Raw genomic sequence first — 13,732 nt, 5'->3', positions numbered from 1 at the left:
AAATATCACATTGACATAAGTATTCAGACCCTTAACTCAGTACTTGGTTAACTGCTGGAAAAAAAAAAAAAACAAAGTTTGCAAAGGGTTACAAATCTATTTCAAAGGCTCTGGGGCTCCAAAGAACCACAGCGAGAGGCATTATCTCCAAATGGAGAAAACTTGGCACAGTAGTGAACCTTCCCAGAAGTGCCGACCTTCCAAAATTCCTCCAAGAGCAAAGCGATGACTCATCCAGAAAGTCACAAAAAAGCCAAGGACAACATCCGAGGAACTGCGGGCCTCTCTCACATCAATAAAGGTCACTGTTCATGATTCCACTATCAGAAAGACACTGGCCAAAAATGCCATCCATGGAAGAGTGGCGAGGCAAAAACCACTGCTAACCCAGAAGAACATTAAGGCTCGTCTGAATTTTGCCAAAACACACCTTGATGATCTACAAACCTTTTGGGAGAATGTTCTGTGGACTGATGAGTCAAAAGTGGATCTGTTTGGAAGACAGGGGTCCCATTACATCTGGCGTAAATTTAACACAGAATTCCACAAAAAGAACATCATACCTATGGTCAAGCATGGTGGTGGTAGTGTGATGGTATGGGGATGCTTTGCTGCTTTAGGACCAGGGCGACTTGCACCTTTGGCAGCGATTAAAGCCTCAAGTCTTTTTGGATATGATGCGACAAGCTTTGCACACCTGGATTTGGGGATTTTCTGCCATTCTTCTCAGCAGATCCTCTTGAGCTCTGTCAGGTTGGATGGGGACTGTCGGTGGACAGCCATTTTCAGGTCTCTCCAGAGATGTTCGATTGGGTTCAAGTCCGGGCTCTGGCTGGGTCACTCAAGGACATTCACAGAGTTGTCCATAAGCCACTCTTGCATTGTCTTGGCTGTGTGCTTAGGGTCATTGTCCTTTGAACCTTTAGCCCAGTCTGAGATCCTGAGCGCTCTGGACCAGGTTTTTATTAAGGAGATCTCTGTATTTTGCTGCGTTCACCTTTCCTTCAACCCTGACCAGTCCCCCAGTCCCTGCCGCTGAAAAACACCCCCACAGCATGATGCTGCCACCACCATGCTTCACCATTGGGACGGTATTGTGCAGGTGATGAGCGGTGCCTGGTTTCCTACAGACATGACACTTTGAATTAAGGCCCTCTCAATCTTGTTTCTCACAGTTTGAGAGTCCTTTAGGTGTTTTTTTTGTGTGTCTTTCACTGAGGAGAGGCTTCCGTCTGGCCACTCTGCCATAAAGCCCAGATTGGTGGAGTGTTGCAGTGATGGTTGTCCTTCTGCAAGTTTCTCCCATCTCCACACATGATCTCTGGAGCTCAACCAGTGTGACCATCGGGTTCTTGGCCACCTCTCTTACCAAGGCCCTTCTCCCCCCATTGCTCAGTTTGGCCAAGCAGTCAGCTCTAGGAAGAGTCCTGGTTGTTCCAAACTTCTTCCATTTAAAAATTATGGAGGCCACTGCACTCGTGGGAACCTTCAGTGTAGCCAAATATTTTTGTAGCCTTCCCCAGATCTGTGCCTCAACACAATCCTGTCTCTGAGCTCTGCAGGCAGTTCCTTTGACCTCATGGCTTGGTTTTTGCTCTGATATGCATTTTCAGCTGTGAGACATTATATAGACAGGTCACCAATTAGTTGAATTTGCCACAGGTGGACTCCAATCAAAGTGTAGAAACATTTCAAAGATGATCCAGAGAAATGGGATGCACCAGAGCTAAATTTCAAGTGTCATAGCAAAGAATACTTATGTTAATGTGATATTTCAGTTTTTTTCTTTTTAATAAATTTGCAAAGTTATCAAATCTTTATTGCTTCGTCATTATGGGGTATTGAGTGTAGATTGACGTGAAAAAAAACAACAATTTAAAGCATTTTAGCATAAGGCTGCAACATAACAAAATGTGAAAAAAATGAAGGGGTATATATAAATTAAGGTAAAATTAAAATATAACTATAAATATTAAAATCTAAATAATATAATAAAATAATATATATATATATATATATATATATATATATATATATATATATATATATATATATATATATATATAAAAATGATATAATACTAATAATAAAATATAAAATAATAGCAGTTAGAATTTAAAACTGGTTTGTATTTTTATTTTATTTTTTCATTTAAAAATATAGTACATTCAGTAATAAATGCAGGTCCTCTTTTAAGTAAAGAAAAAAACTAAAGAATTAATGAAAAGAGGATGTTTTATCAGACATTTATTAACATTTAAAGGGATAGTTCACCCAAAAATGAAGATTATGTCATCATTTACTCACCTTTATGTCATTTCAGTCCAATATGATATTCACTCTTCTGTGGAGAAACTCAAAAGGAGAAATTTTGAAGAATGTTTTGGCGCTGAATGAAAGCATAGTGACCAGGGACTATCAAGCTCAGAAAAAAAAAACACCATACAAGCTCCTACTTTTAGGGTGAACTATTCCTTTAAACTCAGAAGTTAGCTCAATAGCTTCAGCAGCCCTAGTTTACATTTTTATATGTAATGGCACTATTCTTATGTATCTTTTCTCTTGACTTCTTTTCTCCTCTCCTATGTCTCTCTCTCACTTCTGCTGCCCCCTGCAGGAGTTGTGGGAATGTGTTCTGTGCCAGCTGTTGTGATCAGACGATCCCAGTGCCAAGCCAGCAGTTGTTCGAGCCCACTCGGGTGTGTAAATCGTGTTTCAGCAGCCTTCATGCTCCAGCGTCGGCTCTGGACATAGAGCTGGACAAACCTATCACAGCCAGCTCCAACTAAACCCAGAACCAGGTCAAAGTGCCTGCACACGTATAACTGCTGAGGACCTGTGGGACGCGTTGAAGAAGGTCCAGAGACTGTTTTGGTGGGGCGTAGTTGCTTAATTGTATTTTCCCACCCAAAAGGGAATTGTGTATATATGGAACGAAGTGGAACAGGCAGAAAGTCGTCCGGAGAGGATGCTTAGCACTTTCAGTTTCAGACTGCTAAACGTATTTTTGCGAAGGCAGAGTGCGATTTGTGATGGCATTAAAAGCTGCTTCTTCTCAAATGGCCAGCGGATGGTGTTCTTCTGGCATTTGTTTTCAAGAGCCTCTTTTGAGTAGGATTTTCTCCATCATCTCGCAAACATTAGATTTTCATCGACATTCTTGGGAATGCCGCAGGATGAAAGGTGCTTATGGGACGGGACTGCTAGATCTGCACTTTTCAACTCATAACAATAAGTACTTTGTCTCTTTCCTTGAGAAGGGGAGTAGAAATGTGCTTTTTCCTTGACTTTTTCTTCTGTTTTAGAGGTTAGCAGTCCATTTTTGGGGTCCATTCTGGATGCCACTCAACGTTAAAAACTCTTGGGGGGTTTTTAAGCACCTGATATCCAGATGAAGTGCAGACCGTCAGTTTGCGTCCCCAGACAAAGGCTTTGGACGTGCTTGAATAGAAGAAACCTTTATCTTCTACCATTTGGCTTTATAGTGACAGGAAGTGATGTTAGCATGGACTGCTAGAGGGCACTGTTGGCTTTCTGATCTGCTGTGTGGGTGACAACTGCGAGACACCGTCTGCTTCTCAGACGTTCTCACTAATGCTTTTTTGTAACATAAATGCGAGACAAATGAGATAATATAATAGAATGATGTAAGAATGAGACATATAGCATTTAAGATGAGAAATTGTATAGAATTCTTAAATAGTGGCTCACTAAATTAGTCACCAATTATAAGTTGTCTTTGTTTTCCCCAGTTGTAGCCATTCTGGGTTTGTTTATCTTTTTTCCTGATTTTATGTCTAGCGATCGCTGAAAAGAAGAATTTAAATGACATCTGTATGGAGAGAGCTATTGTATTTGAAATGCTGTGGTAGGGCCTCGGAATTGTTTTATTTATTATCAAGTTTATTTTTTATTATTATTTTATGTTCAAGCCTGACAATTGATATGCCACAGGATAATCAGTGTTGATCAGTGTTCGCTGCCTTTCACTGAAGACAAATCGCCCCGCCACCTTCCACAAACAAATACCAAAAACACATTCACTCTCATACGTGCACATTCACATTCATACATGCATCTTTAAACCTCTTATTTGAGAAATGATGCACAAATCACAATCAAAAACATTTCCGATTCCTCTTTACGTTTTATTTACTTTTTGGAGGTCGATCTGTCAATTCCCTCAGGCAATAGACCTGAATGGAATGGTTAGACATTAAATCGTCACTTATTTACTCACCCTAATGTGGTTCCAAAGTGGTGTGCTGTTATTTTTTTCTGTGGAACATGAAAGGATCATTTTGAAGAATCTTCATGCAGCTGTTTTCTGTACAGCTACTCATAGTGATCACGACAGTAAAAAAAGAAAACTCTATATAAGTAGTCCTTATATGGCTGGTGCACTATATGAAAGCTTTGTGTGAATAGCGACTGAAACGTTGGCCCGATCCTCACACATTGCTATTGTTTTAGCTTAAGGAAGACTTGCAATACAGTACACGAGTGGTATGGACTACTTTTAATGTGTTTTTTCGTCCTTTTTGGGGCTTGACAAACGTGGTCACCATGAACTGTCTAAAGGAAAACAAGCTGCTTATAGATTCATTTAAAAATGTCCTTTGTGTTACAGCTTACAGGTCTGGAACAACAAGGTGAGTAATGACTGGATATTTATGTTTTGGGTGAATTTTCACTTACTGTCAGCATTCATAAGTGATGACACCGGTCTTAACAACGTGGTCTTGAAATTCCAGAGGTTTCGGATTTATTGCCGCATCGATGGCCGTTAATTCCCGAGACTGATGATATCTGCACCTCGGATTGGAAGTCAGCGTTAAGAGTGTTGTGGATTCTGTCACTGCTTTTGCATTAATGCCAATCCATGAATGTGAAATTTGTTTTGATTTGTTTTTTCAGAAAGAGAAAATTTCATGGTTTATATTTTGCACATTGGCAACCATCTGAAATAGACACTGTTGCAGACTTCTGTACGAATAAAACAAAGTGGAATACCAACCTTACAGGCGTCTTGAGTCGTTCATTATTATACATTATAAATTCTGAATCTATGTACTGATTATCATTGTCACATGTCTGTCAAACATGTTGAGTGATCCAAACATCATCTGCAGCCTGAAACTGAACTTTTGGTCGGATTTTAGGAGTGAATGCACTTAACTGCATAGAGAGCTATAGGATGCTCCATATTTAGTGTATGACTTAACCTCCAGTGTGCTGTCTGTCTACACTGGTCTTAGAACAGTGTAAAATGCACCTTATTTTCATCCTTACTCTGTATACAGCCTCTCAAAGCAACATGTTCCAGTTTTTGGATGCATCCATTGATTCTCAATGTGGAAATGCACAGTGAATTTAGGATATTTTAAGGAAAATGAGCCTATAGTCCATGTACGTTGTCACTGTGTTTAACAGCGTGCCGTTTCGCAATATATCGATAGAATTTTTAAAATGGGATATCGGATGAAACTAGAGACTCTAATCTTTTGACTCAAACAGGTTTTAATGTAAAAACACAACGAGTTTTCTTACCAGATGTAGTTTTGTTGCAGTTTCTCCCAAAGACAAACTCCGCTGAGATCAGCGCCATGTTGTTTTGTCACATGACTTGAAAGTTTAACCCTGTACTGACAGCACAGAGTTTCCTGAACTGAGATCAGTCGGTTTAAATGAAATGAAATTATGCATAGCCTGTAGCGAAGCCAAAACGTAATGTTTACGCATGTGGACGCGGAGTCTCAGGAGGTTAACCATGATTTTTTTATTTTTTTTTTAGAAATGTACAACAAGTTAACCATGGTGTTCTTATAGTACTATGCTATGCTTTTTTGCAGAATGATTGATTTTTATTACCAAAGTTTGGGTTTTCCTGTATTATTACTATGGTTTTTACCATGAAAATAATGGTTAAAATATGGTAATTGTAGTAAAATAATTTTACGACAAATACCATAGTTCAGCTATGGTTACTGATGTAAAATCATGGTTAGTTTTTGTAAGGGATAGATAAAGCTATTGCGAGGGAATGCATAATTATTTCAGAAAATACATTTCCTCGTCCTTTAAGGGCCTCTCTAAATTCCAGTACTATTGATTGATTTCCCCCAAAATTGTCTGCTTTCACGCTATTTTTCTCATTTGCAAAAAGTTCATAATTTCCCAACTTTTTGACGCTCTCTCACCGATTGCTCTGCCAAGGCGTCACAATAACCCAAACTTACTGGCATAATTAAAAACACATGGGACACCTGCGTTAATTGTACCTTAGTGATTTTGACACACGACTAAAAGAATTACTCAAAGCAAGAGATAATGTGTATGGCTCACACTTTAATATTGTTTATTATAGTTCAATTTCTTTACAAAAAGAAAGTTCAAGGTAAGCAGCCTTGTTAGTTTAAAAACATCAATTATTAATATTAAGGTATCACATGACAGGAAGTCCCAAAACCAGGTGAAAATTTACTCATGCGTTTGTTATGACGACTGGGGCGTTTGGTTACAATTACCCATGTGTTCATCATAAATAAATTTAAAAAAGCCTCTAATTGAGCTGTGTTTGATATTCCACAAGGAAACAACCAAGGATTTCTACAAACTCTTGAGGGCTACTGGACATTTTCACCTCACGGTAGAACAGGACATCTGTACATTTAAGCTGTAGAAATTTCCAGAAGAGCCCCGCGGACTTCCTGCTGCTTGCGAGTGTGTAGACAAAAGCTTCGATATTTTCAACAAAATACGCTAAGTTCACTTGAACATCACAAGGACACTTGTAGCGAGAACATGACGTATCTCTTTAAAAAGATTTACAGGCTCAGACTCTCAGCATAAAAATATACATCGATATATTCGATAATGTCTTGTCAGTCAAATGCATCATAGAAAATAAATAATATTAATAAGCTGGACAAAACGTAATTATGAGAGCAGCCAAATTGACCGTGTTTACCACAGTAACATACAACATGGAAATAGAACCTTTTCTGTACTTTTCATTTTAACTGTCTGTACAAACAGTTTAATAACATAAAAAATAGACTTAACTTCAATCAAGTTCCTTTTAGCTATAAAAGTTGAAACCATATTTACAATATTGGTGTGCTAATCATTTTAGCGTTAAAGGAATGTTCCGGGTTCTACAGCAATATCTGCATGCGTTATCTACAGCGTTTATGAGATGAGGCCTTTTACCACAGAAAATAATAAATGCATAAATACACACCGTTTCAACATATTTTTTCTCAACTCATGACCAAGTGAATCCGGTAACTTTTGTACAAATCCGCTATGAAAACTAGTCCTGCCTAGTTATCATGGTGCCCTGTACCTCTATTGTAATTGCATTAAAGTGCGTGAACGCAAACTGTTCTAGTGATGCACGCTCGAGACCAAAATTGATAAAGTAATGTAAGTAGAAGCAAATTCAAACGATTTTTTTTTTGTGTGTGTGTCATTGAAGGAACTGATCAAAGGGTTGTTATAAATGAAAGTGGGACGCTGAACACTTTCACGAAGAACCCTTCCACAAGGCTGTTATCGAAGGTTATATGCGATGGTCACTTCGAAGAAGTAATTTTGCCTTTTATAATCATGTGATCATGGGTTCTCGCAATTCATCCTAAAGTCATTTAAATATGTTAACCCTTTAAGCTTGGCTGGGCCCGTTGTTGGGAACCACACAAATAAAAAAAAAACAGTTTTTCAGAGCCACCTTATTTACACCCAGAGACATATAATGACAAATTGGAAAAATAAGGGAGGTGGGGGTAAAAACAATTTTATATTTATTTATTTATTTATTTGGTTTTTCAGCAGTTTCTTAGGCTGAGAGTCTCAGAATGTATCATAATCTATATCATTAAACAAATTGAAAAGTTTTCTTTACAATGATACCAAACACTTGACCCTCCTTGTTTTTGTCGAGTTATAAGCCCTTAATTTTCAGTATGCCACTGAAACAGGAAATCTTTAAAAACACCCTCAGAGCTTAAAGGGTTAATGGATTTTAAAACCCTCAGCTGCTCTTGTGCACTACACTTCAAAAGTTTGGAAACATGAAGACATTTTTTGTTCTTAAATCAATGTTTTTCTTCACCTCAGATGTATTAAATTGATCAAAAACACTAAGCTAAACATAAATTAGGCTACAATTACTGTTAAAATCCCATTTTTACTCGTGATGTCACAGCCTCATTTCTCCAGTCTACCTAGAAAATAATGTGTAATTCTTAAGAAATGATTTGGTACTCAAGAAACATTTTTTTTTGTGTGTGTGTGTGTGTTGTTGTTGGAACAGTTGAAAACAATTGTGCTACTTAATGAAGTATGATTAAGTGCACTTGCAAGTCACTTTACCCTTGCAAGTAAAATTTAAGTTTTTTAAAAATTGCCAAAAGAAACAAGCCTCTAGAAATTCAATGGTCTATAGTTCTTTCAAGAGATGAAGGTTATACCGTGCCATTCTGATTTAAAAGATATAATCATGCTGAATTTAACCAGGGTGGAAGTGGACGATTCAGATGCACAACTGCAAGACAAGTACATCAAGAGTCTCTCGTTTGAGAAACAGACTCCTTACAGGTCCTAAACTGGCAGCTTCAACAACCAGTACAACAAACACCAGTTTCATCTGCAACGGTGAAGAGAAGACTCTGGGATGTTGGAATTTTAGGCAGTTTTTCAAAGAAAAAGTCACACCTAAAACTGGCAAACGAGGAAAAGCGTACACTGTAAAAACAAATCCGTAATTTTAATGGTAAAAGCGTGTTAAAATGCTAAATAAAAGAAATAAAAAAAACGTTAATTGGATAACAGGTCCTTCAAATGTACAGTAAAAATAACATATTTAACATGTAATTTTACGGTAAAATATTGCAAACCAAAAAAATACATACTTTTTACATCTAAAAAAAGTATGTTGTATGATGTCTAATTAACAGTAAAAATGATCGTTTTACAAGAGAATACTTTTTACGGTAAACTATTGTTAAAATGATGGTGAAAAACAATTCCTAGAATTCCAGCGTTCCTAGAATTCCATGCATGTCCCATCACGTTTCATTATATTTTATGGGAATAGTTATGTTCCTTATATCAGTTATCTACATTGGGATGTTCTGTGTTATATTTTATGTCGTTTAATTCAGTCACAACTGGTGTTTTTGTGTTTGTAATACTACATGAGTATTAATTATTGTTCCTGGAAGGAACACTCTTGGTGAACTTTATCATGTGGCCTTTTGAAGTTACTAGCTGCGGTTGCCAGAAACTGACCGTAAAAAATACAAAGAATGTTTCAGGCTTTACGGGATGTAATTTGATGCCTGTATATTTTACGGTTCACTACCGTTTATATTATTAAATTATATACTAATTTAATAATATACTGACCTTCTGGAACTATACAAATCTGCTTTTCACTTTAAATTGAATGAATGAATGTTACATTTATATAGAGCTTTTTTCTGACACTACACTCAAAGCACTTTACACAGTGAATGGGGACTCTCCTCAACCACCACCAGTGTGCAGCGTCCACCTGGATGATGCGGCAGCAGCCATAGTGCATCAGTACACTCAACACACACCAGCTGTTGGTGGAGAGGAGAGAGATTAATTAATGGATGGGGATTATTAGGAGGCCATGCTTGAGAAGGGCCAATGGGAGGAATTTGGCCAGGACACCAGGGTCACACCCCTACTCTTTACAAGAAGTGTCCTGGGATTTGTAATGACTACAGAGAGTCAGGACCTCAGTTTAACATCTCATCTCATCCATTTACATTTATGCATTTGGCAGATGCTTTTATCCAAAGCGACTTACAGTGCCCTTATTACAGGGACAATCCCCCTGGAGCAACCTGGAGTTAAGTGCCTTGCTCAAGGACACAAAGGTGATGGCTGTGGGGATTGAACCAGCAAACTTCTGATAACTAGTTATGTGCTTTAGCCCACTACGCCACCACCACTCATCCAAAGGACAGTGCCTTTTTACAGTATAGTGTGCCCATCACTATACTGGGGCATTAAGACCCACACAGACCGCAGAGTGAGCACCCCCTGCTGGCCTCCCTAACACCTCTTCCAGCAGCAACCTTAGTTTGCCCCAGGAGGTCCCCCATCCAGGTATGGGCCAGGCTCAAACCTGCTTGGCTATAGTTACATCTTTGGAAAGTGCTGCAGAAATCATGGGATGAAACTTCATCTGAAGATCTAAAATAAACTGCGAGAACGCCTAAAGTAGGGCTATTCAGCTTCATTGACAAAGGCAGTATAATTTGTTATCGAAAGGCTTCTATCTACAGGTATTGTGTAATATTTGTTCACTATATAAATAAACAATCTCTTGAGACAAAAAATAAAATCATCTAAAAATTTTCCATAACAGAGAGAGTAAATCTGATTCTAAACATTTCATTGAACAATAACAGTGAAGTTAATTATAGATGCATTGATTTAGAAGAAGTAGAACGCTTATAAGTCTCCATAATTTTGGATATTCAATCTCCCACTTCTGTCAAAATTACAGATAATGATTATTTGTAGCACAACCTCTAAAAGCGTCTACAAAATCGTGGCGTGGTGTCCGCCTCGTGCAACTCTACATAGGAAAACAGTTGAAAAACAGTGCGAAAAGACCCAAAAAATGTTCAGTGTGAACAGTCTCTAAGACAACTGACATCCTCAAGCCTGCCACTGAAACTTTCAAACGGGCCGGATTTGGCTTGGGGGACCGCCAGGTCAATAGGCCTGGCATAATGTGGAGGATTTTTGACATTATAAATGTCTTTACTGTAATTCTTGGTCAACTTAAAGCATCCTCGCTGAATAAAGCAAACAAAATTTCATTGTGTTTCCAAACTTTTGAAGGGTACTGTAGACATGGACTATCAATGGAAAATATTCCTGACATAATAAATTTGAATCATATGCATAAAGGCAATATATGAGGTATTACTCGCCACAACTATCTTAACAGCTACAAGCATCGATTTTACTGGTCATATGTTTGGTCGGTTGTCCAATCATGAGACAGCAAAGTCCTGCCCCCTTTAGAGTACTCACTTCAATGACCCTTCGGAGTGAGTAGGGCACAGGAATGTTCACCTCTCTATACGTTGCATTCTCAGCTGTGCTTCGAAAAGGCTTCTGTTTCAGTCACTTTTTGGTGACTTTTTCCATGTAGTCGCAATGGGAAAGCAATGGCAGAGAATTAAAAAACACTGGAGACACAATATCAAGAGAATCGTCAAGTTTTTGTTTATTAATAATAATTATGTTTATGGTCTTGCTTTAACCACAGTCATTGCTTCTTTTGTTTTTTTATGAGGGGCGAGTCAAAATTATTTTCTGTGGTAATGTGCATAATGCCACAAATGCTGTTGATAGAGCTTACCTTATATCAAACTGGGAACATTCCTTTAAATCTTTCTCCAAATTGCTGTTGCGTTTCTTTACAGTCGACCTTCGTAAATGGTTACAGCAAGTTTACAACGTTAGCAAAATATCCCAGACTCAAGTATAATATAATATTTTGGCTGCAAGAGAAATGCATGGCTCTTTTCACGGTTACAGGCATGAGATGATATAGTTCAGTGTTACATGAAGCGCCTGTTAAAATGGCATGTCCATCCATGCAGGGAGTGGACGATGGCTCTTTACGTCATCTCTCCGGAACGTTCTCAGACCGAAGATTGGTCCCAAACCTACACCAGCACCAGGATAGAGAGGTCACAAACTTCTGTCTGACGCAGATCAGCTCAGATACATCATTACTGGTGCAAAGGATGCCGATTTTTTACTTGTTTTGGCTCCTGATGTCCCAGAGATATATTTGTATTTTTTTGATAGTTGGACATTTACCTGAATTGCAAATCGCTCTAAGGCCTTGGAAAAGCCATTAACTACAGGAATTTAACTAGAAAGCAGCAGATGTTCATGTAATTATGCATGAACATCGTCTCATGTCTGTATCCCTAGAAGGATACACAGTTTACATGAAAGTGTCTCATGCGTACCTTGTTGACGGGCGTCAGTTGAGTGCGTACAGAGCTAGTGTGAAGGCGCGAGCGCTCCCGGTCTCTCTCGCTGCCACTGCTCTCGAAGCGCCCGGGTGACCGCTCTCTGCGGCTGTCTAGCACAGCGCGGCCTGGCGATTTCTCGCGGTCCAGAGGTCTGGCGGGAGATTTGTCCCTCCGGAACTCCGTACGGCCCTCACGGTAGCGGTGAGGGGTGCTGGGCTCCCGGTGTAGCTGGCTTTCCTGGGCCCCGGGGCCTGAAGCAATGCGCTTGGAGATGTGCTCGTTATATGTGGGGGGCCCGCACTTGTTTGGGCTGCTGTGGATGTTAAATGAATGACTGAATGATTTGGGTAAAATGCAAAACACTAAAATGATGCCAGCCTATGTGTATGGGTCATCGACAAATAAGGTTTTCCATAATGATAAAAATTAGAAATCTTTTCAAAATCTAGTTTAAGGGGGTGTTTACACTTGGTCACTTCATGCTTTTTAACAGATCGGATTGCTATCTGAATAAGCACATCCCATTTTCACTTGGCCACATCAATATATCCATCTCGAATCTGTCTTGGAGGACATTTACACGTAAATAACCCCTCAAACACACGTATCAAGTTCGTAGAAATGTAATCTTTGTGTCCATGTTGGTTTCACAAATTTCTGAAAAAATGTACAGCATTTTCTACAAAATATTAACTTAATGATTTCACTGATTTACACCACTTAAATTTTCTTAAAGTATTAAAATACTTTCCTTGCTCTTTGAATACACGTGAGCAGACTTAATTATTAATTTCAAAAAGGTTTTCAAACAGATATTTTTTAAAAGTTTAAGGTAAAGAATTACATTTTAAAAAATCATGATTTTTTTAAAAAAAAACTTCCTATTTATTTGACCTGAACAAAATGTGCTTTTTTTAAATTTAATTTAATTTAATTTAATTTTTTGTCATGACAATAAAATAGCTTCATTCATGTTGGTTACACCACCTGACTTTTGTCCTTCAAATCAGTTTTAATATTATATATATATATACACACACAGGGTTGGGAGGGTTACTTTAAAAATGTCCACTACAGATTACATGCTGTAAAATGTAATTTGTAACATATTTTGTTAGATTACTCAAGGTCAGTAACGTATTCTGAATACTTTGGATTACTTCTTCAGCACTGGTAGATTTTTTTCACTTGTTTTGACTATAAAAACTCTGCCAGTACAGTAAGACAAAATACACATGTTAAAAATACATTCTCTGAAAAACCGAAATATCTTATGCAGTGTTGTTTCTAAAACAAGATCAATCATATTGATCTTGTTTTAAGGATTTTTTGATATTTTTACAGGAAAACAATACAAAAATTATTATCAAGAATATGATTTTTGCCCTAATATCAAAGGTCTTACTAGAAAAAAAGAAATTATGATCCAACGTGAATTTTCTAGATAAAAAAATATGATCGTGACTGATAACGTGCATGTAAAATGGCTAGAAATAGCATTTTATCTTAGCGTAAAGCTGACAATTTACACAAGGTTTATTTCTATTTCTTCTGCTCCAAACTTACTCCAAACGTACTTCAAACTTACTTCTCTGTCTGCTCGTATGAATGTAACACATCATAAGAAAGTGTTTCACCGCTGTTCAAATGCACTTTGGATCGCATCATTTATATGTATAAATGTTTTC

At 38.0% G+C, this 13,732-nt stretch overlaps 2 protein-coding genes across 10 annotated transcripts in view; one reads left to right on the top strand and one right to left on the bottom strand.

The window, feature by feature from the left end:
* The window catches only part of LOC127414522 (myotubularin-related protein 3-like), a 61,052-nt gene extending 56,031 nt beyond the window's left edge, over positions 1–5,021 (top strand). For all 3 annotated transcript variants that reach the window (XM_051652593.1, XM_051652594.1, XM_051652595.1), the window contains one exon: positions 2,618–5,021. In XM_051652593.1, coding sequence (XP_051508553.1) covers positions 2,618–2,789 — 172 coding nt within the window. In that variant the 3' untranslated portion in view covers positions 2,790–5,021. The remainder of the gene's footprint in view (positions 1–2,617) is intronic.
* A 1,319-nt stretch (positions 5,022–6,340) lies between these two features.
* LOC127414519 (citron Rho-interacting kinase-like) overlaps positions 6,341–13,732 on the bottom strand; it is a 93,680-nt gene continuing 86,288 nt past the window's right edge. For 3 of the 7 annotated variants that reach the window (XM_051652587.1, XM_051652589.1, XM_051652591.1), the window contains 2 exons: positions 12,039–12,357; positions 6,341–11,726 (listed from right to left, as the gene is read on the bottom strand). In XM_051652587.1, coding sequence (XP_051508547.1) covers positions 11,703–11,726; positions 12,039–12,357 — 343 coding nt within the window. In that variant the 3' untranslated portion in view covers positions 6,341–11,702. Of the gene's footprint in view, positions 11,727–11,996; positions 12,358–13,732 lie in introns of those variants that run through there. The other 4 variants (XM_051652588.1, XM_051652590.1, XM_051652585.1 and 1 more) reach the window with 2 other exon arrangements.

The sequence above is a fragment of the Myxocyprinus asiaticus genome, chromosome 24 (assembly GCF_019703515.2).
Source record: "Myxocyprinus asiaticus isolate MX2 ecotype Aquarium Trade chromosome 24, UBuf_Myxa_2, whole genome shotgun sequence".
Lineage (NCBI taxonomy): Eukaryota > Metazoa > Chordata > Actinopteri > Cypriniformes > Catostomidae > Myxocyprinus > Myxocyprinus asiaticus.
The sequence above is the reverse complement of the archived record's forward strand: the minus strand, read 5'-3'. Positions and strand labels throughout refer to the sequence as shown.